Source organism: Oryctolagus cuniculus, chromosome 6 (assembly GCF_051225735.1).
Source record: "Oryctolagus cuniculus isolate XC-2025 breed Fujian yellow rabbit chromosome 6, ASM5122573v1, whole genome shotgun sequence".
Taxonomy (NCBI): domain Eukaryota; kingdom Metazoa; phylum Chordata; class Mammalia; order Lagomorpha; family Leporidae; genus Oryctolagus; species Oryctolagus cuniculus.
Window position 1 is genome coordinate 106,820,005 of NC_142872.1, and position 26,505 is coordinate 106,846,509.

General features: G+C 40.9%; 2 protein-coding genes across 3 annotated transcripts in view; one reads left to right on the forward strand and one right to left on the reverse strand.

Annotated features, from left to right (window-relative positions):
• Nucleotides 1–26,505, reverse strand: part of ZNF704 (zinc finger protein 704) — a 247,423-nt gene that overhangs the window by 118,356 nt on the left and 102,562 nt on the right. The window lies entirely within an intron of this gene.
• On the forward strand, nucleotides 1,207–24,680 carry LOC100344976 (large ribosomal subunit protein eL27). Its single transcript, XM_051844572.3, has one exon. It carries the CDS (start codon nucleotides 24,225–24,227, stop codon nucleotides 24,633–24,635), a length of 411 nt encoding a protein of 136 aa, XP_051700532.1. The 5' UTR covers nucleotides 1,207–24,224; the 3' UTR covers nucleotides 24,636–24,680.

The following is a 26,505-nucleotide window of genomic DNA, read 5'->3' on the forward strand; positions in this document are numbered from 1 at the left end:
TAAAATATGTCCCACTCTTGAAGGGGACATGTTGTAAACGAGGAAGCAACGAAGCTCATTTCTCTGAAAAGGACAGGACGTCTTAAAAGTTTTTACAGTGTTCTGTTGATTCCTTACACATGCTGTACTCCTGAGAAAAGTTACATCCCAAAGCTAGCTGCAGGGATGATGGAAAAACAATGTGCCATGCTACGTGACGTGGGACATGACCAGGGCTCTCCCACCCTCGCACACAGACTATGAGAGAGGCTCGCTAGTGTTTGGCTACAAGAACATCAAGCATCAGGGCTATGAGGGCTCCTCACCAGCAGAAGTCACACAGGGGAGACCATGGTGTGTACACCCTGCATAGGCAGGCATCAGTCTTACATGGGCACCAAATCGTGGAGGCCACATGGTACTGGAAATCTGCACGACAAACGTCCCTCGTGTCCTCTCCCAAACCTAAGGGACTTGTCTCGGCTTTCTCTCCCAGTGTTTTTTCTTACAATTACATGTGCTGCACTAATGTCCACATTTCCTTCTAGCTGGAGATCCTGTCCCGGGGCTGCCTGCTTAGGAAGGTGGAGGAACATTTATAGGACAGCCACTCTGTTCTAAGCCCAAGATCAAACAGGACAGCCAGTCAGTGGTTTGGAGAGTATTTCCTCCACATTGGTACGTGTATTCCCCTCTAACTAGTTTGACAAATATAGATAAAAGAACAAAAATATCTGCAACTCATTCTCCCAATCTAAAATAACAACAAAAAAATAAAACAAGTATAAACAATTTCTAAAACCCTGTACAAAATTTCTCCAAAATACTAAATGTAGTATTGAAGAGTAACCACTCATCATGAAATATGAATAATTATGGAAGTTTCAGAATATTTCTTTTTTAAAGATTATTTATTTATTTATTGACAGGCAGAGTTAGACAGTGAGAGAGAGAGAGAGAGAAAGGTCTTCCTTTCCATTGGTTCACCCTCCAAATGGCTGCTATGGCTGGCGTGCTGTGCCGATCTGAAGCCAGGAGCCAGGTGCTTCCTCCTGGTCTCCCATGCAGGTGCAGGGCCCAAGCACTTGGGCCATCCTCCACTGCCTTCTTGGGCCACAGCAGAGAGCTGGACTGGAAGAGGAACAACCGGGACTAGAATCCGGGGTACCGGCGCCGCAGGGGGAGGATTAGCCTAGTGAGCCGCGGCACCGGCCTTCAAGATTTTTTATTTTATTTTTATTTTTTATTGTTATTGAAAGGCAGAGTTACAGGGAGAGAGGGAGCGATAGAGAGGTCTTCCATTCGCTGCTTCACCCCCCAAATGGCTGCAACGGCTGGAGCTGGACCGGCAATGCACCAGTCCTGAAAATATTTCTATACAATAATTATTTCAGTTTGGGATTTCATACATGGATAAATGCAAAAAGAAAGTGACACTGCTGTCAAACAAAAAACCACTCTGAGTGTTCAGATCTTGGAGATAATGTTCCTATGGCCGACTTCTTCCAGGCCTAGGGTAGGATTAAAACCCTGTTCCGCAGAAGCTAGGATCACCATATGATTTGCTTGGGTCACAGGAGTGGCCAGAACATTGATGTGCTGTCTTTCACATTCTGTTCCCTGCCATATTTACCCAAGTCCTAGGTGCATGTGATGCATAAGCCAGAAATACACCTTTGTTGTAATAAGTACACCAAGATTTGGGGGTTTGCATGTAACCATAGCAAACCTAGCCTAACCTGGCCAATATACTGAATTAGCAAAAACATGAATAATAATTCACAGAAGTAGATGAAAATCCATCATAAGTGCCAGAAAGCACTCAATCAAGTCGCTCCTTCCAGTGCCTATAACTTAACATTCGCATCCTGTTGACTTCCAGGATACTTCCAGCAATTTGATCAAAATTCAAAGTCAATAATATACTTAAGAAAAAAATAGAACAGAATGGGTCCCGCTAAGGAAAACAGACAAGACCACTGAGAAACACAGTGATTCCCAGCATTCTAAATCTGCAGTTCCCAACTCCAAACACTGGGACTGCTCAGCCGAAGGTGGAACCCAGGCATTGGCACTGCTTCTTGGTCTGCCCTGCTGATTTCAGTGTGCAGCCAGATTGAGAACCGTGGCTTCCATGAAGGAGCTTCACAGTTTTCCAAAATGTAGTCCCAGGACATAAGATATCTTAGGAAAAAAAAAAAAAAAAGAAATGCACAAACAACAGTATCCCCCAAGTAGCAGGTTCATGTTCACCTTGTAGTAAAATGCAGCTGTAGAGCTCCAGCATTACCAGGGCCCCTTGAACATGTTGTGCTGCATCAGAAATCCACGTCTTTTAGATACCGAGAGAGAAATTTTTAAGGGTACGGTATCTCACTCCCCTTGAGAACACAGCAGGGACCGTGGTGTGCACAGGCAGGAGAACACAGGAGAGAGAGCCAAAGTCTCCTGCATCCAGATAACCGAACTCTGAGTTTCCACTAGAATGAAATTGTTATTTCCATTCACCCACTGCTTACTGTGCACCAGGGATAGTTCTAGGCATTTTACTTTTATCTATTTTAAAGATTTATTTATTTATTTGAAAGTCACAGAATTGCAGAGAGACAGGGAGAGACACAGACAGAGATAGAGATATCTTGCATCCACTGGTTCATTCCCCAAGTGGCCACAATGGCCAGGGCTGGGCCAGGCCGAATCCAGGAGCCAGGAGCTTCATCTGTATCTCCCATGTGGGTGCAGAAGCCCAAGGACTTAGGCCGTCCTCTGTTGCTTTCCCAGGCACATTAAGCAGGGAAATGGATTGGAAGTGGAGTAGCAAGGACTTGAACCAGCGTCCATATGGGATGCTGGTGCTGCAGACAGTGGCTTAACATGCTGCACCACAGCGCTGGCCCATATTAGGCATTTCAAACGCACAGTTTCATTTTATTCATGTCAACCTCATAAGAAGATATTATTATCATTTTCATTTTACAGACTAGGCATTAGAAACTATAAGTAAAATCAATCTGTTCATTGTCACATGGTTATGAAAATCCCAGGAGATGTTTGAGAATGAAGAGGTTCACATACTGCTCCATAAAATGGAATAAAACTGAGAAAGAGGTAGTTCATAATAATTTCTCTATGTCCTCATCTAGGTGATAAAATATGTATTTCCCTGTAACCCACTTGTTTTTACAATCTGAAGAACATGTGTTATTAACAAAAGACCATAAGCATAATTTTGACAAATACAGAATTAAAAAGTAATTTGAATTTTCATAAAGTTTGACACCATTATAAATAATTCATTTCTCTGCCTAAGGTTAAACAGTATCTACTCCCTCAGCCAGTGAAGATGTTTGCACCTTCTGAGTGCTAGCTCCTGCAGACAGAATGAGGGCGAGGCCAGACGCAGTCACTGTCCTCACTCGGCTGACACTCCAGCAGGTCACACCAGCAAACAGCAAGAACTGTGTGCCAACAGGTGAGAGGGGACAAGCATTAGGAAGTCCCCAACGTATCCAAGGAGACAGATGCGTAGCCAGCTGTCCCTCCATACAATGGAAGGGCACTGGGCTCTGCTTTTTGTACTTGCAGCCAATTTAACACAAAACTCTTTTGTCCAGATGTTGGCTTACTACGGTGCTGTATTATAGCTGTGCCTTTAGAGCAACTGGTATCAATGTCACATCGCTTCAAATACATCTTCACCGTCATTTGAAGTATTGCCAGTCTCATGTGAAAGCCTTCCTTCAGTTCACTGTGGAGCAATCGCTCAGTGAGTCACCAAATTATCAGTTACCACAGGAGCAGGCATGCAGAGCAGGGCTGCATTAGAAGCTGACTCTCAACCTGTTGAATTACTAAGCAGAACAGGAGCCTTTATTCTATGTTCACTTAAGAGAGGAAGTGTGGGAAGCACACTTTCCACAAAGGGCCTTTGTCAGGTGTCACACTTATGAGGCATTTTGGACAGAATCACAGGTCATTACACATCATCTAGCCTGAGACAGTTATTGTGCTAATATCCTGTTCCTTATTTATAGAAACCAACATTAGCTTTGAAGATCTGTTCTTGTAATTCAGTTTCAAATACAGTTGTCCCTTGATAGCCTCAGTGGACTAGTTCTACAACCTCCTGTTGACACCAAAATCCCGTGGGGGTGACCCTGACAAGGTAACCACAGGTGGGACTTGAAATCCAATAAATCTATAGAACGCTAATTTTTGAAAGATTTATTTATTTATTTATTTATTTGAGAGAGAGAGAGAGAGAGAGAGAGAGAGAGATAAATAGATACAGAGGGAGAAAGAGATCTTCCATCTGCTGACTCACTCCCCAGATGGCCTCAATGGCCAGGCTGAAGCCAGGATCCAGGAGCTTCATCTGGGTCTCCCATATGGGTGCAGGGGCTGAAACACTTGAGCCATCTTCCACTGCTTTTCCCAGGTTAACAGCAGAGAGCTGGATAGGAAGTGGGGCAGCCAGACCCAAACTGAACCCCATACAGGATGCTGACGTTGCAGGTGGCAACTTTACTTGCTATACAACACCACTGGTCCTAGCAGGCTAATTTTTAAGTTGACAATTTTGTATGGCCTGTGAATTGTCGCTCCCCCTCTTCGTGGAGGAGCAACATTGAACCCTGCGCTGTTCTTTTTGTCTGCTCGGCCCTCCCCGGGTTTGCTGCTGGTTCTTCCCGGGTTGGCTACTATCCCTTCCACCTCCGTGGAAGGGCAGTTCCCCCTGGCCACATTCCCCACTTCCGCAGGGGAGCGGCACACCGCCGACCGGCTCTTCTCGGGGGCTGCACAGGTGTTCCTTCAGCTAGATGTTCCCCATAGATGTTCCTGGTGCATGCCGTCTCTCTCCTCCTTTATAGTCCTCCTCCGCCAATCCTAACTCGGCTGCCCACACGCCGAGTACGCTGCTCTCCTCCAATCAGGAGCAAGTCCTACAGTTTATTAGCTGAACTGGAGGCAGCTGTGCGGAAGCTGTTTACTTCTCTCCCAGTGCCATATTGTGGGAGAGCAGATGCATAGAATAAGTCTTAATTCCAGTAACTCAGTCCAGTCCGGGCTGCTCCCCACAGTGAATGGTGTTATAGATATCCAAAAGGCCCTTGGCTAAGAAAAGGTTCCCACTTTTGCCATAGATTCTCAAGTCCCTTATACAAAATGGTGCAGTATTTGCATGCAAACCTACACATATCCTCTCTTTTTTTTTTTTTTTTACTTTAAATCATCTGTAGACTATTTGTAATACTAATTACAATGGAAATAGTCTTAAATTTTAATTGTTTAGGGAATAATGACAAGAAAAAAAAGTCTGTATGTGATTAGTACAGATACTTCTTTCTGTGAATATTGCAGATCCAAGTATGGCCGCATCTGCAGATGTGAAACGTGTGCATAGAGGGTCAACTGTATTAGAAAGGAAAGTAAAACCACATTCATTCATTTTAGGAGCTTGCAGGAAGATGAGCACAATTGCTAATATTAAAAAATGAATATTAGGCTATATGGAAAGTGCTACATGCCAAGTGTTTTGTATGTGCTATCTTAAACTTTATAAAAACCATCACTACATCTCATTAATTCTAATGTCCATCTTTTTCACATTTAAAAAATTATTTATTTGGACTTTATTTGAAAGGGAGAGAGAGAGAGAGAGAGAGAGAGAGAGAATGAATGAATGAATCTTCTATCCACCATACCAACTGGTCCTCAAATGCCTATAACAGCTGGAACTGGGCCTGGGCAAAGCCAGGAGCCTGAAACTCAACCCATGTCTCCCAGAAGCCAGGTACTTGAGCCATCACTCCTGTCTCCTATGATGCACATTAACAGGAAGCTCAAATAAGAAGCAGAGACATGAGTTGAACCCAGCCACTCCAATATGGGATGCCTCAATCCCAAGCAGTGTCTGTACAGGTAAGCCAAATGTCCACCCCTTTTTTCACATTTTAATATGTTTGAAATCAGGGTGCATGTAACAATCAAGTTATTTCACAGTTTAATTAGCAGTGATTTTTCTTTACAAATTACAAGAAAATAATGATGTTATCTTAAAATCCATGGTACCTCATATACAAAAAGAATACGCTAGTATTATCTCCATCCCATGGCTGAGGAAACTGAGGCTTAGAGAATCTGAGTGAGTTGCCCAAGGTCACAGCCAGGAGACAGCAGAGCACACACGAGACCACAGGTTTTCCCGACTGCACAGCTGATGCTGGGAACTGGTACACAGTGAGGCTCTCCTCCACAGAGAAGCAGTTCTCCATCCAGCCCTCAGCATCCGTTAGGAGCCCGTCCACACTGGGAATGCTGGCATTAGAAAGATGAGCAGGTAGCTTTTGATGTGACTAACTCGGGACTTGGATATCTGAGCAGTTAACCAGATTCATGCATTTTTTGTGGGCCCTACAGTATACAGTAACACCATCTCTAAGCCTGGGCTTTCTTTTCAGGGCCACTTTTTATTTTCACAAAGGACTTTTTCTTTAGCAAAAGCTCTCAGCACATACCAGTTTTAGACTGGGTGAGTACTATTTAAAGCAACATTTTAGTGTGTCAGACAGACGCTAAGTGGTCCCCGATGATCCTCACCTCCTACTATTCACAAACCTGTGTAATGCCCTTCCCATTAGTGTGGGCAGGGCCTGTGACTTGCTTGTAAGCAGAAGGATATGAAAGGTGATGGAACAGCTCTTGTCTTGACTGCTAAGGAACAGGTTTTGTTTTTTTTTTCTTTAACCATGCAAATTGTTGAACTCTTTACTTAGTACAGAGTTGGTCTTCTGTGTATAAAGTTAATTGAAAATGGATCTTAGTGGGGAATGGGAATGGGAGAGGGAGGAGGAGGAAAGGTGGGAGAGTGGGTGGGAGAGTGGGTATGGTGGGAAGAATAACTATATTCCTAAAGATGTACTTATGAAATGCATGAAGCCTGTATTCCTTAAATAAAAGGTTTCTTTGGGGGGAAAAATAAATAAATAATTTTTTAAAAAGGTGATGGAATGTCACATTTGTGATTAGGCTACAGAAGACAGTGGCTTCTGTCTTGCCAGCGGACTCTCCATCTTGCTGGCTTGGATGAATGCAAGTTGCCAAGATCTTGAGGGCAGCCTCTGGCCGACAGCCAGCTGGAAATGGAGGTGCTCAGAGTCCACAGCTGTAAAGAGAACCCAGTCCTTCCAACAACCACACAGATGAGTTCGGGAGAGAATCCATCCCCAATGCAGCTTCCAGATAAAATCCCAGTCCTGGATGACCCTTAAATTCAGCTTCATGGGGACAGATCCAAGGCACACACACAGTTAAGCCATGCCAGATTCCTGACTCACAGGTAGTATACGTTACTAAATGTGTTGCTTTAAGCCTCTAAATTTGTAGTAATTGGTTACACAATAATAGATAATACACTTGTGCTATGATTTGAACGCCTGTGTTCCCTTAAAATTCATACGTAGGAGCCTAAGCTCCAATGTGACAGTATTCAGGGACAGGGCTTTTCACTGGGGATTGGTGAGAGGGAGCCTTCATGAATGGGGTTAGTTCCCTCAGGCCCCTTTGCCCTTCTGTTCTTCCACCTTGCAAGGACACAGCAACAGGTGCCAGCCTGGAAGCAGAAAGCAGCCTTCAGCAGACCCCCAGTGTCAGTGCCTCAGTCTTGGTCTTCCCAGCCTGGGAACTGTCAGCAATAAATTCATTACGAAAGGACTGAGATTTGGTTCAAAGATAAACTTCTCTGTGTCATGGACCTTTCTGGAGCTCTTAAACAGCTGATACTGAACATTCTAATTGTGAATTTCATCTCTTGGTGAGATCATAAAGTCTCCTTTTACCGAGAGCTTGCTATGGGTCAGGTAAATTCCAGTATGTATTAATGAAACTATGGCCACTTAGGCAAAGATTCATTAGTATAGCTAATGATTAGAAATATTAAACAATAACTTAATTTTTTAAAAGTTAATGGACTTTTACTATTACCTTGTCCAACTACAGTTCTTCCCTTGCTTTAGGTTAATGAACCCTTTCCTTCCAGAATTGTGTCTTCCCCTAACATCAGTCATATCCTTCCAGGGGGCCTTTATCTTACCTGAGCCACTTCTTTGGTGACAGTGACTGACCCAAGCTTGGGCATCTCATCCACGCTGAGCCAGTGAGCACCATTTCCTAGCATTTTGTTTTAATGTGGAGCAGGAGAGAGTAGTGAACTCCGAGTTCTATAGTAGTGAGGGTCAAGCATGGACTCTCAATGGCCACGTTCCCTGCTATATCCAGGTAGCCAGTCTCCAAGAGATCATGGTATGGACACTCAGGAAGAAAGAGACCGAGGGACAGACAGCCTGCTTCCTTCCTGTGGCTGCGGGCAGTCCCTGGAGTCCAGATGCACCCCTGCCCTTTCTCAAGGTCATAGAAGCTTTGCTATACATTCCCTTTAGGACCCATGAGTATGAATTTAGCTTCAGTTACTGTCAATCAAAGAGATTCAGCACAATAATTTCCTGATGTTTCTTACTGATATTTTAAAATATTTGGGTCTCTCACATTTGCTTAAAAACAACTGTTCTATTATTGAATAAAACTATACCCAGCTGATTGTTGTATCACAGAATGATAAAGTAGGGGGGGCATTAGGCTTAATCCAGTCTGGTTCTCTCATTTGAAAATAAGGACACTGCACCACAGCGAGGTTAAGCTACTTTTCAAGTTCATATCAATGCCAGAAGTTCCTGAGATTTGACCCTCTATATCTATTCCACTGAGTGCTGTCTGTCATAAGGTCCTAGGAATTTAGAGGCTTAAAGAATTTGATCTTTGTTTAAAAGATCCCTCACAAATCTGTCATCTTTTAGAGACATGTAATTAACTTGGTTAATTAATAAATAATGAGAACAGTTTATTTGACTTCACCCACCCATAAAAGATGTTCATTGTTCATTATTAATTCTAATTACATGGAGAAACATATGATCACCAGTGGCAAAGTTATTTAAATAAAAGGAACTCTATTTTTTCATCTATACTCTGGTTTAGTTTGACTTTGACCTCTCGACTGTGTTATAAAAATTAAAACTTATGTAATCAATAATATTGCATCATGCTTCTATTCAAGGATGACTTTTAATCATAAAATCAATAATGCAATATGGAAATATAGAAAACTAGAAAGAAAACCATCATTCATGTTTTGTGTCTGAAATTGGTACGAGCAATTATATAATTCTTAGTTTATGTAAACTTATTAATATTGAGAAGCTAAAATCCAACACCCCAAAGAAACAGTCCTTACTACTCCAGGAATTCTCTTATAACCAAGCTTACAAATAAATTCTCTCACTCGCCTCTACTCAGCCTTTTTTGCTGCTTTTAAAATTATGCTCTCTTTGAAATCTTCTAGACCCAGGGTCATTAGACCAGATTCCTAGCGGTCCCTCTGCTTACGGTACACATTTTAAGATTACCTAGGTCTACTAATCACCTTGAGCTTGAAAAGAAACATAACTGGCTTCCCTGAGGTTTTCTTGGACAGTTTAGCTTACTTGAGATCTCTATAGCAACCCCAACGCACAGATATCTTTGGAAAAAATAAACCTTGCCAAAGCAAGCAGGGATTGTGGCCCAAGGGCACATGTGTTGCAACACAAGCTTGGAGTGTAGAATATAGAGCAGCTGTAGTATAGAGTGAGGAAAAAATATCATCTAAGAGACAGTTTTCAGAAACATTCAACAAGATTGAAAACAAGCAGTGGGCAAGTGTGATTACTCAAGATGTTAGAAGTGAAGCTTTAATGCTAAGAAACAAGCCAACAGTGCAAAATCAACTAGACATATCTTTCATGCTTCCTTAAAATATAAAGCTTTATATGGTTCACACTTTTAAGTACATCTCATGCAAATAAATCACACTCAGCAGAAATAAAACAATTAAACAGGAAAAATTAGCCTGCATCCACAGTGAGTTGGACACCAGTAGAACACTGTAATTCACAACTTTTTTTTTGTTTCATGCGTACACAAAAAGCTTTGTATTCACCAACAATTAACCATGTTCCTTTTTATTTTTATTTTCTAGGTGGAGGCCATGGTTTGCTCTGAGCCAACTACTGATTCTCATTGGATCTCTTGTACCAGTAAAACACTTTTCTCAGAAAAGGACTAGGGAGTAAGTATAAATGGACTACCCAAGGCTGGCATCGGAAAATAAAGGCATTTAGCATCACACATGGTCTAAGCCCATGTTGTGATATGTTGAAGTCAGCTCCTACTGGCTTATCAAGGCAACTGTTAACATCTCTTCACAACTCCATGCTCACACATGCCAAGCTAGGAGCTCGAAATTGGCCCCTGGGAGAGAAATCAGCAAATGACACAAACGGGGGCTTCCTTTTCTTCTGGAGAGCTACTTGATAGCTGCTAAAGATATATGAGAAGATGTATCAGCATACCACTGGTTCCATCCATTCATCCAGCCAACTACAAATACTCACTGAAACCTAATATGTGCTAGCTAGATCTGTGGTAGGCCCTGAGAATACACAAATAATCTGTGCCATAAAACAGCACACAGTTTAGTTCACCAAACATGTGGACCAGTAAAAACCCTAGTAAATGATTAACATTTACAGCTGAATTAGATGGCCCCATGAAGATGCCAGCATTTTGAGATTCTAAAGAACTCTATTAATGAAGTGGAACCTATGAAAACTGTACTGGTTCTTTTTGGAGAGATTGAAGCCTTATTGTTGAAACCTGTCATTTGGTGATTCTGCAGAGGCTCACTCACTCAGCTATTTTTAAATCAAAACTTTTTATTTTCAGATAATTGTAGATTCACATTAAGTTGTAAGAAATACTACAAAGAGATTCCATGTATCATTTACGCAGTTTCTCCCAATGGCGACATCTTGTAAAACTATAGTACAATACCACAATCTGGATACTGACATTGATTCAATCAACAGGGAACATTTCCTTCACGAGAATCCTCCACGTCGACACAGTATAGTCACATTGAACTCCCACTTCCTCTCTTCCTTAACTCCTGGCAATCACTAAGCTATTCCCTATCTCTGTAGTTTTGTTTTCACAAAAGTATAGAAACGGAATCACACATTGTGCAACAGTTGAGGACTGGCACTTTCTCCCTCAGTGTAATTCAATGATAATTCCTGTTCACTGATGAATAGTACTCTATGGCATGGATGCCCCACAGATGGTTTACCCATTCTTCTACTGGAAAACATCTGGTCTGTTTCCAGATTTTGGTTATTAAAAATAAAACTTCTGGAGACATTCATGTACAGGTTTTAGTGTAAACGTAAGTCTTCATTTCTATGGAATAAGCACCCAGGAGTAGAATTACTGGTTCATATAGTAATTGCATGTTCAGGTTTAAAAACGTTTTACTTATTTGAAAGATAGAGAGATGAGATAGATCTCCCACCTCTAGTTAATACCCCAAATGTCCACAATAGTTGGGGACAGACCAGGCCAAAGGCAGAGCCAGGAATTCAATCTGGGTCTCCCAAGTGGATGGAAAGGCCGAAGTACTTGAGCCTTGACCTGCTGCCTCCCAGGATGGGCGTTAGTAGGAAGCTGAAATCGGAAAAGGAACTGGGACTTGAACCTGGGCACTTTGATATCAGATGTGACTGTTCCAAATGGCAACTTAACCATTAGGTCAAATAACTGGCTCTGTTTCTATTTTAGCCATTTAATAGCTATGTAGTGATCTTTCATTATGTTTTAACTTGCATTTTTCCAATGGCATTGAATCTTTTCATGTGCTTGTTTGCCATCTATGTATCTTCCATGGTTAACTGTCTATTCAAATTTATTGCTCATTTTCTAAATGAATTATTATTTTTTTTACTATTGAAATTTGAGAAACTTTATATGAATATCCTGTGGAAATTTTGTTTCCTGAAATGAGGTTTGCAAATATTTTCTTTCTCTCATTCTGTACCTTCTTTTTCCATCCTCTTAACAGGGTCTTTTATAAAGTTTAAAATTAGGGAAAAATTTAAATTATTTTTTATCTGAGAGAGAGAAAAAGAACTGAGCTCCCACTACTCAAATGCCTACAAAGGCTGGGACTGGGATGGGGCCAGAATCAAGTGTCAGGAAGGCCATCCAGGTCTCCCACAGGAGTGGCAAGACCCCTATTACACGAGCACTCACTGCTGCTTCCCAGGGTCTGCCCTGGTGAGAAACTGGAGTCAAGCGTCAGAGTCAGGAATTGAACTCAGCCACTCCAATATGGAATGTAGGCATCTTAACTACTAGGCTAAATGCCTGCCCCAAGTTTTAAATTTTAATAAAGTGTAAGTTACAACTTTTATTTCTATGGGCCATGTTTTTAGTGTCAATTCTAAAATCTTTTTGCCTAGTCCTAAATCTGAAAGCTTTTTTCTTAGTTTTGATTTTAGTTTTTGTTGGACATTTTACATTTAACTCCACATTTCATCTCAAGGTAATAATTTTTGTAAAGGTGTGAGATTGACACCAGGGTTATTTTTTTTTAACCTATAGATCCCATGGCTCCACCCCATTTGTTATAAAAGGTTATCTTTTATCCATTTAATAATTTTTACACCTCTGTCAAAAAGCAGGCTTATTTTTGGCCTATTTATGTATCTATGTATTTATGTATGTGTCTAGTACCCCACAGATAACACACAATCTGGATTACTGTATCCAAAATTTATTCTTCCCACTTTGTTCTTCTTTTCCAAAATTGCTTCAGCTGCTCTACTTTATCTTTCCATACACATTTTAGAATAATCTTGTGTATAACTCAAATATCTTCCTGGAATTTTGACAGGAATTGCATTAAGCCTGTATATCAATTTGGGAGAACTATGTAAGTTACTACTATGTAAGTCTTCCTTTTTTTTTAAAGATTTATTTTATTTACTTGAAAGTCAGAGTTACAGAGAGAGAGGTAGAGCCAGAGAGAGACAGAGATGTCTTCCATCTGCTGGTTCATTCCCCAAACGGCTGCAATGTCCAGAGCTGAGCTGATCTGAAGCTAGGAGCCAGGAGCTTCTTCTGGGTCTCCAACGTGGGTGCAAGGGCCCAAGTGCTTGGGCCATCTTCCACTGCTTTCCCAGGCCATAGCAGAAAGCTGGATCGGAAGTGGAGCAGCCAGGACTTGAACCAGTGCCCATATGAGATGCTGGCACTGCAGGCAGTGGCTTTACCTGCTATACCACAGTGCTGGTCCCAGTATGTAAGTCTTCTAATCCTTGAACATGGCATGTCTCTCCATTTGCTTAGATCTTTGACTTCTTTCACCCCTTTTGTAGCTTTTAGTATATAAGTCCCATATAAGTTTTAATTGATTGACACCCAGATTTATCTTTTTTTTCCTTCGAGTGACTGTGATATTGGTTTGTTAATTCCAGTGTTCTTTACTAATACATGGAAGAACAACTGAGTTTTTAAGTTTACATATGTTTACCTTGTATCCTGTGACCTTGCTTCACTCATTGATTATTTCTATTTTGTTTGGGTAGATTTTTTTGAATATTCTACAGAGACAATTAAATCTACTGGAATTAAAGACTGTGTGTGTGTGTGTGTGTGTGTATCTTTAGACCATCTTCTTGACTTACTGCACTGGCTAAGTGAAAGCATTCAACTTAACCACCATGAAACAGAATGCTCTTTGCCAGGTTAGGAAGTTCCTTCTACTCATATTTCTATTTTTTCTCAGAGTTTTGAAATGGGATTAGATTTTGTCAAACTTTATGTGATTTTTCTTCATTAGCCTGTAAATACAGTAGTTAAGTGACTGATTCTCAAATATGGGATCAGCCCTTATCCACAGCATGAACCTCACTTGGTCATGGTGAACCATTAATTTTATGTATATCATTGAATTCTATTTGCTATTACATTGTTAAGGATTATTGAATCTATATTCATGAGGGATATTTCTCTACACTTTTATTTTTGGGTATTTCTCTGGTGTTCATATCAGGTTAACATTAGCTTCATAAAATGAATCAGGAATTATTCTTTAAGATTTTATTTCCTGGAAGACCTACATAAATGGGTTTGCCAATTTTACTGACCCTTTCAAAGAACTAGATCTTTGCTTTATTAATTTTCTTTTTCCTATTTTTTGTTTTCAATTTCATTTATTTATACTCTGTATTCCTTCTGTTTGCTTTGGGTTTACTTTGTTCTTATATTGGATTTATTTTGCTTTGGGCACCTAGGTGGGAGCTCTAATTACTGATGTTAGACTTTTCTCTTTTCTAATATAAGCACTTAATGCAATAAATTTCATTCTCAGGACTGCATTAGCTATGTCCTACAAGTTTGATGTTATACTTTCATTTTCATTTGATATAACGCATTTTCAAATTTCCCTCGAAACTTTCTCTTTGATCCATAAGTTATCTATAGAGGTGTGTTATATAATTTCCATGTGTTTGGATATTTTCCTGTTATCTTCTTATTATCATTTCTAATTTAATTTCATTGTGATTAAAAACATATTGTATATATTTTAATTATTTTAAATCTGTTGAGGCTTGTTTCAAGACATAGAATATAGGCCGGTGCCGCGGCTCACTAGGCTAATCCTCCACCTAGCGGCGCTGGCACACCGGGTTCTAGTCCCAGTCGGGGCGCCGGATTCTGTCCTGGTTGCCCCCCCTCCAGGCCAGCTCTCTGCTGTGGCCAGGGAGTGCAGTGGAGGGTGGCCCAAGTCCTTGGGCCCTGCACCCCATGGGAGACCAGGATAAGTACCTGGCTCCTGCCATCAGATCAGGAAGGGTGAACCAACGGCAAAAGGAAGACCTTTCTCTCTCTCTCTCTCTCACTGTCCACTCTGCTTGTAAAAAAAAAAAAAAAAAAAAAAAAAAAAAAAAAGACACAATACAGTCTTGTTTGTTTCACTGTATTCTATTTCACAGTTTTTTTGTTCTTGCCTTGCTATAGGTTAAACACTTTAGAAAATCCTATTTTTATATAGCCATAGTGTTTTTGAGTATATGTCTTTGTATAGCTTTTTTAATGGTTGGTCTAGATATTCTATGTACATAACTTATCATGGTCTACCAATGTCATCATTTTCAAGGTCAAGTGACATACAGAAATCTCACCTCTCTTTACATGCTTGTTTCCTCTTCCATTTTAACTGTTTTGAATATTTCTTCTATATGCATTTACAACTACATCAGGGATTGTTATGTTTTTTGTTTCAACCTTCAAATACAATTTAGCAAACTCAGGAGGAGAAGGATAGACTATTGTATTTACACATATTTTTGTTTACAGTGTTTTTTCTTCTTTCTGAAATTCCAAGGTTTCTTTTTTGATTAACAGAATGTCTTTTATCCATCACATTTGGGCAGGTTTACTGGCGACACATTCTTTCAGTTTATCTTCATCTGAGAGTGTCTTCACCTGCATTTCCTTTCTTAAGGGTATTTTTTCTCTGAGTATGCATCCTGGATTGACAGCTCTTTTCTTTCAGCACATGAAAAATATTTTGCTATTTCTGTTTTTTTTTTTTTTGCCTCCACAGTTTCTCAGCAGAGACTACCTATTATTTCATTTGCTTCAAGCATGTTCACAGTTGTTCACTTAAGCCATGATTGTGTCAGATAATTCAGCCACCTGTCATTTTGATGTTGGCTTGTGTTACCTTTTTTTTTTTTTTCATTTAGCTTCAGATTTTTTTTTGTCTTATGAGTGATTTTGAATTGAAATCCAGACAGTCTTCTCTTATGGGACTCTGGATGCTACCAAAAAATTTTTTAAACTGGTGTTCTTTGATGTGCCTCTGCAAAGGAGGGGCAAAGGAGCAGTGCCTCGGCACTGCATGGTGGAGGCAGCAGTCCAAGCTACTGGAGCTCCTCCTCCCTGCTGGTGGGGATGAGCGTCCCAGTGCCCCAGCTGGTTCTCACTGATACCATGGGGCAAGGGGTCACCATTGCCCAGAGGGGATGAAAACCTAAGCCTCCCTGGGCCTCTCTGCAACCTCCCGAAGAGAAGAGTTGGTGTTTCCTTACAGCTCTACAAGGCTGGACATCTGGGCTCCCCATTCGTCCTTTGTTGACATGAGCATGAGTGGGCCCATTTTTTTTTCTGTGGTGTTCTGCTGAAATACAACAGTCATTGTCTAAAGGTTTTCTGCTAAGATGCCACTTTCCTGGTTTTTGGCTGAGAAAAAGTAGGCGTCATTGGAGGGGTGTGTGTGTGTGTGTGTGTGTGTGTTTTATGGGATTGGCAATTCCATTGTGTTTCTTGGCTCCAAGTCTCTGATACAAAAAACAAAATGAAAACCCAGGGAATTTATCACTTACCACACTGCGTTGGAGCTCAGGGCCTGAGGTTTCCAACTAGTCTGTCATCTTCTCCTCACCTTTCATCCTGATGTTTATTTTTATACAATGTCCAGTTTTTAGTTTTACTTTTAGGAGAGGGATAGGGAAAAGGATGTCTATCCAATTTTATGAAAGTGGAAAACTCCCACTCAGCTATTTTTTAAAAAGGTTTAATTATTTACTTGGAAGGTGGAGTGACAGCGACAGAGAGACAGACAGACAGAGGCTGGTTTATTGCCTTTGCAAATGCCTGCAAGAGTGAAGTCTAGGTCAGGCTGAAGCCAGGAGCCAGGAACTCTGTCTGGGTCTCCCACTGGGTGGCAGGAACTCAAGCACTTGGGCCATCATCTGCTACTTCCTAGGCACATTGGCAGGGAGCTGGATCAGAAGTGGAGCAGCCAGGACAGGAAGCAGCACTTCAATTTGGGTTTTGGGTGTCTCAAGTGGCAGCTTAGCCCTCTGCACCACAATGTCAACCCCCTACTCTGCTATTTTTATTAACTTCTTTTCAACTTAGGGAGTCCTTTTTTTAAAAAGACTTATTTATTTATTTGAAAGGCAGGGTTACAGAGAGAGAGAAACACAGAGAAACACAGAGAGAGATCTTCTATCTGTTGCTTCACTCCCCAGATGACCACAAATGCCAGGGCTGGGCCAGGCAGAAGCAAGGTGTCAGGAGCTTCTTCCAGGTCTCCCACATGGGTGAGAGGGGCCAAAACACTTGGGCCATCTTCCACTGTTTTTCTCATGCCATTATCAGAGAACTGGATCAGAAGTAGAGCAGCCAGGACATGAATTGGGGCCCATATGGGATCCCAGAGTTGCAGATGATGGCTTTACCTGCTCTGCCACAACACTAGCCCAAGGTCCTGGATTTGATGCTTGAGAGTAGTAAGATCCCTTGTCAAGTAAAATCCAGAAAAGGATATACCAGCTGGTCTTTAAAGAGGGAGAAATTCTGAAGATCTCTGTATATTTTGGTCACATTTTCTTCTGATTCCTTCCTTTTATCTCATCCTGTCATTTGTTATCAAAGTCCTGGTAATTATCTTTTTAATTTTTTAAAAAGCTTTATTTATTTATTTGAAAGACAGAGTTACAGAAAGGCAGCGGCAGAGAGAGAGGTCTTCCATCCGCTGGTTCATTCCCCAGATGGCTGCAACAGCCGGAGTTGTGCCAATCCGAAGCCAGGAGCCAGGAGCTTCTTCCAGGTCTCTCATGTGGGTGCAGGAGCCCAAGGACTTGGGCCATCTTCTACTGCTTTCCCAGGACCTAGCAGAGAGCTGGATCGGAAGTGGAGCAACCAGGACTTGAACTGGCGCCCATATGGGATGCCAGCACCACAGGCTGCGGCTTTACTTGCTTCGTCACAGTGACGGCCCCCTGATAATTATGTTTTATTTGCTCCACCATCAGCAACCAAAGCTGAAACCATTCCCCAAAACTGCCACTTCAAGCATATTTACTGGTGTGTTTGACGTTCGGCCAGCTGGATTGTCTGAAGTACCCCTTTCCGTGCCATTGGCCTGCCTTTCAACTTAGGGATTTAAACAAAAGTCACTGGATCCCAGTGGATCAGTTGACATTCTTGATGTAATTATGGAACACCAAATAACTTTTAAAAATGCAATTTAGCTTAGATAAACTTCAAAGAATTTATTGATAATACATGTAAAGAAGATGATAGTTTTGTGATTTGTTGCATTCTTTATTTACATGACATAAATTCCTTTAAGTGAAAATATTAGTATTTCCATGGGACATGCACTTGGCACAGCAGCTGAGATGTCACTTGGGATGCCAGTACCACATACTGGTGTGCCTATATTTGAGTCCAGACTCCACTTGCTCTCAGTTCTAACCTCTTGCTAATGCACATCCTGGGAGGCAGAAGACAATGGCTCAAGTACGTGGGTCCCCAACACCTATGTAGGGGACAAGGACTCAGTATCCAGCTTTGACCCAGCCCAGTTCCAGCTTTTGTGGGCATTTGGGGAGTAACCAGTGGATGGGAGCTCTCTGTATTTCAAAGAAGAAGAAAGAATTTTAACATTTCCAGTTAGTTAGATAAAAACATGGATGCCAGTGGTTGACAGATCCACTGGTCTACCTTTGTTATATTTAAAATGATAGCATCTTAGAAGCCCTGCAAAGTGCTTGAAGGGAAAGTAAACTATTAAGGTATTTTGAGCAAATTATTTTTCAGTATATATAGAGTAGGCTTCTGGAGCTGTACAGTCTGAACTCAGATGGAGCCAAATCTAAGGTAAAAATTTTAGTACAGGGACTGGCACTGTGGCACAGCAGTTCAAGCCACTACTTCTAATGCTGGCATCCCATATGAGCACCAGCTTAAGTCCTGGCTAATCTACTTCCAATCCAGCTCCCACTAATGTGCCTGGCAAAGCAGCAGATGATGGCTTAAGCCCCTGCCACCCACCTGGGAGATCTCAATGGAGTTCTAGGATCCTGGCATTAGTAGGGACCAGCCCCGGCCATTGAGGAGTGAACTACCAATGGAAGATATTTCTCTCTCTAAGTCTGCCTTATAAATAAAAATATACATACATCTTAAAAAATGTAGTACAAGTAATCATCACTTAAGTTAAATATCCCAAATAAACCATTTGATGAAAATGTTTTTCTTTGGTTTGCTTCTTTATTTACTCAGGGTGTAATAAAGAGGACATTATACTGCAAAAGCAATAATAAACTGCGGTTGCTTGAATACTTATCTTTCTGGACAATTCTAGAGTGAAATGGAAAGTAACGAAAATTGGCTTAATTCCTACATAAATATTGCCTTAGATGGGAAACTACTTTGAATTAATTTTCTCCCTTGGAGGGAAGAAAATACATTACAAAACATAAGAACTTGGGTAGGATCAATGAATATATATTTCTTAATGATAAAGAGCAGCTCATAAAGTTGGTTTTAAAATCTGTATCATTTGTACTAAGCACATAAGCTTTTCAGCTGTTTTAACTTCATATTTCAGAATAATTTTCTATGCACTTTCATCATCACCATCATCATTTTTAATAGCTACAGGAGAGTTCTTTGGGCGTTCTACCATAATTCTCTAAATGGCCCATTACTGCTAAAATATTTACGTCACCTACAATGTTTCACTGTTATAAATAATATGACTGCAAGTTTTTTGCATGTAGTTTTCACACAACTACTATTTGGGATTATTGACGTAAACTAGAGTCTCCAGGGTGGAGTCTTATGACTCATCACAAACACTACTACATCCCTTCCTCACACTGCTGTATGGGTTTGCACTGCTGCTAACAGCACAGAACAGGGACTCCTCTGTACCCTCCAGCAAGTCACACTTATTAAAAAAAAAAAAAAGTGACTTTAGAGTTGAAATATCCATTGTTGAATTTCTAATGACTTACTTAGAAATTCTTCATTAGCTTTATTTCTTTGGTGAATTGCCTGTTGTTGACCTTTGCCGCTTATTCTCTGGGATTTGGGGATTCTTAAAAATCAATTTGAATGAATTCTTTGTAATAATAAAATTATTAACCTGTAAATTGCTTCCCAAATCAGTCTTTTAATACTTGTTAATGTAATAAAGTTATAATTTTAAGTAGCTGAATTTTCTTTGTGAGTTTTTCAAGTTACTTTAGGTTTGGAGCTCATTCACCATAATTCTGCAGTTCTTTATAATACATATATTTATATAAAATATTCAGCCATCTCACTCCTTGGAATTTACCCAAACAAAAAAAATAAGCATATGAAAGAGTTATCTGTATCCTCATGTTCAGTGCAGCACAATTCATAATAGCTATGATATGGAATCAACCCAGATGTCCATCAATTGTCGAATGGATAAAGAAATTGTGGTATATATACACTATGGAGTACTACTCAGCTGTAAAGAAAAAAGATGAAGTCCTGGTTTTTTTGCAAAAAGGTAGACAGAATTAGAAACGATTATACTAAGTGAAGTGAGCCAAAAGACCAATATCATATGTTTTCCCTGATCCAAAGTAACTAACAGAGTCCTTGAAATGTAATATATTGGAGTGAAACAGACATTTTGAGATTCAATGATTCCTTATAGCCCTTGTCTTTTCCATTGAGGAACAGTGTTTTGCTTGTTTATTTTCTTCATAGTATTTGTTGAACTTTTTACTAAGTGTAGGGTTAGCTATATGATCATTAAATAAACTAAAAATAGATCTTTGTAAAAATTAAGAGTGGGATTGTGAGAGAGAGAGTAGGAGGATGGGATGGAGCATGGGTGGGAGGGAGTGGGGGGGAGTATCACTATGTTCCTAAATCTGTATATATGAAATACATGAAACTTGTATAGCTTAAATAAAATTTAAAAATACCAAAAATAGATGTTTATATAAAATATAAATGTTTATATATACATATAGTTCAGCATTTGTTTTGAGAGGAAGGGCAATGTTGATTTTTCTTTGAAAATTACTAAGAATTTATCCCAATATGATTTCATGAATAAACCTGCCTTTTTCTATTGATTTATCATGGGGGAAAATGTTGGTTATGCCAGGGCCTTTGGCTGGCTGTCTCGGTCCACTGACCCCTACTTAGTCTTCTGTCATTACTGTATGAATAACTGCATCAAGACAGAACACATCTACAGTCAACATTGCTTGTTGAAGGAATAAATGTCTCTTCACCTCCCCCACAGCTCCTATCTCCCCATCTCCCCCTCTCTCCCTCTCTCATAGCATGACATTTCAAAAATGTCTAGGTTCTTTGTCTTAAAAAATACTTTTAAATTTGGTGTGCCTGATAGTTTCCTCATTTGTGTATCATTCTTAACAAGTTCTGGAATCCTTAAAAAATCCCTGTCTCACCTCTTTCTCTTCTCATTTGTACCTGAAATTCCAAAATTTTGTCCAATATTTCATTATATAAATAAATATCTTAACTATGATTAAAAATTCTCACTTGAGAATTTCTTGAAATTCTATTTTCTTACTAGTTATAAGCTAGAGTCACTATGTAACCAGAGGACAACTGCTTTATTTTTAACGGTCTTATTGCCAGGAACTCCATACTAGTCTCCCTATTTCTATTAAGTTCTCATAATTTTGTTAATTTTTCAAGGTATATAACAAAAATAGATGAATATAATAATTTTATCTCCTTTTCACACCATTTATATATATTATCTTACTGATGTTAATATAATGTTCAGAAGTAATGTTAAATTTGAGATTCTTCTAAAAGAATTCCAAACCAAGAAGTATAATCACTTAATCACATGAGATTCTGATTCACAACTCTTATTTGATAGAATAAATTCTTGGATGTTTGATTTTTTTAAATTCAATTTGTGATGCAGTTCATATCTATATATTATATATCAGCCCAAACCTAGCACTTTATTTTGAAATAACTTTTTAAATAAAAAGAATACATGAACTAAGAAAATAGAAAAACACTTAAAATTATTTTGTGTCCGTAAATAGAAGTATAGAGCTGCAGACAATGTTTAAATTATAATTAAGGTAGGGCTGCTCATAAAACAGAGCTGGGCCATCTCTCCCTCCACCCATCCCACTTCCTGCTTCCGCAGTCAGCCTCCCTGTCCCATCAGCCCACACAAACCACCTTACTTCTCTTCCCTCAGAAATGCCATGCACAAGCAAAAGCAGTCTTTTCCCTTTGTACCAGCTGCAACTCAAAATCACTACAGACAGCTCATTACTCGAGGCATGAGTGCTTCCATGCAAGTTCTCCTTCCACAATCTGACACTCTTTCCTTGGTATCCTGGGGAAATCTGCTTTCTCCACTTAATTGCAATTGTGAGTTAAAAAGCAAGACTGGTAACCATAAGACTGTACTTAGAGAAATGAAGTGAGATGAGACTTACTATAGATCCAGTTACTTGGACCTTTAAAGTCACTGAAAAAAGTTCAACTTTCCTGCAGCATCTCACAGATAACCCATTTACAATCTCATTCTTCATATTCCTTTGATTAAACATGTTCTTGCTTTCACTGTCAGCATTAAGGATAAGAAGGTCGCAACTGAATGTTTTTTGTTTTATTTTGCTGTGTTGTAATCAGTGGTACTAACTTGGCTTCAGCTTGAACTATTAGAAGAGTCAGGGTGGGGCTGGCACTGTGGCACAGTGGGTTAATGCCCTGGCCTCAAGTGCCGGCATCCCATGTGGGCGCCGGTTTGAGATCCAGCTGCTCCACTTCCTATCCAGCTCTCTGCTATGGCCTGGGAAAGCAGTAGAAGATGGCCCAAGTCATTGGGCCCCTGCACCCACATGGGAGACCCGAAGAGGCTTCTGGTTTTGGATCAGTGCAGCTCCAGCCATTGCGGCCAATTGAGGAGTGAACCAGTGAATGGAACATCTCTCTCTCTCTCTGCCTCTCCTCTCTCTGTGTAACTCTTTCAAATAAATAAATCTTTTTAAAAAAAGAAAGAAAGAAAGAGAGAGGCAGGCAGGGTGCACCTTAATTAATCTGTTCTAACACAGATTAAGAGAGTAGATGAGGATGAGGGGGCCAAGTGAGAAAGGCTGAGGTTTAGGAAACCCCCAGAGTGAAAGCAGCACCTGTGGGGTTAGGATGGATAATCCTCTCATAGAGTCCAACACAAAGGCCAATGGCAGTTCAAGGTCATGCAATGATGGGCAGGGGCATTCCCTGGGAATGATATGGGCACAGCTCATTTCCTGTGGTCATAACAGAGTGGTACACACAGACTACAGGAGTAACTAGAAAAATGCCTCTAAGATTGCACAGGGATGAATGAGTGACTGGGTCACACCCACCAATTTTGGGGCTAACCCACCTGGGTTTAATGCTGGATCTCTTTTTGTGGGCTGTTTGATCTTAGTCCCTCTTCAGTGCTTTGGGTTCTTCATTCAGGAAATAACAGTAACAAGTCTCCCAGATTGCAAAGAGCCAATGAATTAATATATAATCTAAAGCATGTGGAACTGTGCTTGGCGTATAGTAACTGTTACAAATGCATTAGTTATTATCATTAAAATCATTATAATTACACACTTTACCCATCAGAGGCCCCATGTTGGCTGAATGAGGAACCTCACATACCAGAGACAGAGGCACAAACTTGACCTCCTCCAAAGGAAGCCACCATGGGAGTGTCCCTAACATCCAGACAGCTTCAACTGTCAGCTAACAGACTTCCCAAACTTACACAGAGGGAGACTTGGAGAGAAAGACAGAATTATTTGCTTGGTTCTTTGAGGGCAGGATGTTCCCTGCAGATAACCGCGACAAGTCAAAGACAAACAAATGGTATCCACTTAAACTATTTTTATTGCCCATGTATTACACTTGGGCTACATGATGGATTAAATTGACTTTTTCTTTTATTATTACCCTTTTAACTTAAGAACTTTGCTCCCAAACAAATGATTTTATTTTTATTTTGCTTCCAAAATAAGCAGGGAAAATATATTTATCAATTGGGGATTTCAGGTTTGGCTAGCAGAAATTTCACAGTTTCTAAAAGCTACCTATACATGGAATTGTTCAGTAAGATACCATGGAAGTTCTCCAAAGAACAAAACCCTCTGAGGGAGGCCAGCAAGTCCAACAGCAGAGCCCACTACCAGATTAAGCAGGTCTCTACAACTGGAGCCTCTGTAGCAAGACATGTTAATCCGGTGATGCAACCCAACCGTGCTTCTGAGTTCCATAACCACAGTAATATCTCTGAAGTTTGTTCAAAATCTGCATCTAATCCAGAGCGCTATCTGTATTCCTCTACTGTACCACGACGCCTGGACCTGATGTTTTGAAAAAATACATTGTAAATCTTCTTTAGAGTCATTTTCCTCAACTTGGCATAGTATTTCTTTTTAAAGATTTATTTATTTAGCTTTCCGCTGTAGGCCTGAGTGGTTGCCGTCGAAATGGGCAAGTTCATGAAACCCGGGAAAGTGGTGCTGGTCCTGGCAGGACGCTACTCGGGACGCAAAGCCATCATCGTGAAGAACATTGACGATGGCACCTCGGACCGCCCCTACAGCCACGCTCTGGTGGCCGGAATTGACTGCTACCCCCGGAAAGTGACAGCCGCCATGGGCAAGAAGAAAATCGCCAAGCGGTCGAAGATCAAGTCTTTTGTGAAAGTTTATAACTACAATCACCTCATGCCCACCAGGTACTCTGTGGATATTCCCTTGGACAAAACTGTGGTCAACAAGGATGTCTTCAGGGACCCCGCTCTTAAACGCAAGGCCCGACGAGAGGCTAAGGTCAAGTTCGAAGAGAGGTACAAGACCGGCAAGAACAAGTGGTTCTTTCAGAAGCTGCGGTTTTAGATATGTTTTGGTTCCACTCATTAAAAAGTTTAAAAAAAAAAAAAAGATTTATTTATTTATTTGACAGGTAGAGCTACAGACAGTGAGAGAGACAGAGAGAAAGGTCTTCCTTCCGTTGGTTCTCTCTCCAAATGGCCACTGCAGCTGGCGCTGCGCTGATCCGAAGCCAGGAGCCAGGTGCTTCTTCCCGGTCTCCCATGTGGGTGCAGGGCCCAAGCACTCGGGCCATCCTCCACTGCCCTCCCGGGCCACAGCAGAGAGCTGGACTGGAAGAGGAGCGACCGGGACTAGAACCTGGCGCCCATATGGGATGCTGGCACTGCAGGCAGAGGATTGACCAAGGGAGCCACGGCACTGGCCCCTGGGCATAATATTTTAAAGAGTACCCACCTACGAAGCCTCTCCATTCCCAGGGTCTGCCATAGCTGACCACCCTGGAAGTCATGGAAAGTTGTGTGTGTTCTCTTGACTGGAACCCGCTGCCCTACGCAGGTTTTCAGATAATAAACCATGGAGCAAGTGCACATCTTCCAGGGCTATTTTTAGTGGGACTTAGCACATTCTTCTTTATGAATATTACTATAGTCAAAAAAGAAATCTATAACTCGTTAAGCTGGCTCACTGTTCCTTCTCTTCCCCTATTGCTTGTTCCTATCCATGGATATCACTAAAATTAAACTCTTCACTTGTTGGTAACTTCAGGGTAATTTCTTATCTGGCTATAATCTAGTTTATACGATAGTAATCACTAAAAAATGAAAATCCTATTTAGCCACCACTGCCCACTTGAAAAGACAGAGAATCAAAAAGAACATAACAACTGAATTTCTATCATCCAGAAAAAGAGAGGAAAATTTGATTTATGTTTGTTCTTGCTGAAGACGGATCACACCTACTGGAGTTGAGAAGCATGGGGTTGGAAGATAAAAACAGGCTACTCTTCTAGTCTTGGGTTTGAATTTGATGATTTACAGTTCCTAAGTATTTACTTAGTACCTACTTACAGGAGTCCTTGTCATTAGCAAATAGAGATAAGATAGTAACAGGTAATTACTGCATGGTTTATTGTATATCAAGTACTTTACATGCATTATCTCATCTGATCTTCACAACAAAGAAACAGCTGTTACTCTCACCCTCATGGAGGATGGAAGAACAGTGAGGAGAGGTTCAATACCCTGTCCAAGGATACATACATACATGCTGCTTACTAACCAGAACTTTACAGCAGTCAGATTCAGATCTCTTGGTCGTAATCACTATTCAGCGATGTCTCTCACAGCCTCTCACCTGAGGATGCTGAGAACCTAGAGACTTGATAATTCAAGTTAGGGCAGGAGGTACAACGTGGTAAATACTGCCCAAAGGGGCAGGAAGCACAGAGACTCATATTCAGAGCAAAGGAACAGCAAAGCTCTCATAGAGAGGCAGAGCCTCAAATGGGTTTCGAAAGATGTTTGGGTCATGGGTGACTCCAGGACAAACATTGTGTGGTAAGGATGGAGGGATGGAGGGACAGGGGCCGGCACTGTGGCGTAGTGGGGAAAGCTGCCACCTGCAACGCCAGCATTCCATGTGGGTGCTGGTTCGAGTCCTGGCTCCACTTCCAATCCAGCTCCCTGCTAACGTGGCTGGGAAAGCAGCAGAGGATGGCTCAAGGCCTTGGACTCCTGCACTCATGTGGTAAAACTGGAAGAAGCTCCAGGCTCCTGGCTTTGGCCTGGCCCAGCCCTGGCTGTTGCAGCCATGTGGGGAGTGAACCAGTAGAGGGAAGGTCTCTGTCTGTCTCTCCTTGTCTCTCCGTAACTCTTTCAGATAAATAAATCTTAAAAAAAAAAAAAAAAGGATGCAGGGACAGCCAGCCTTGCAG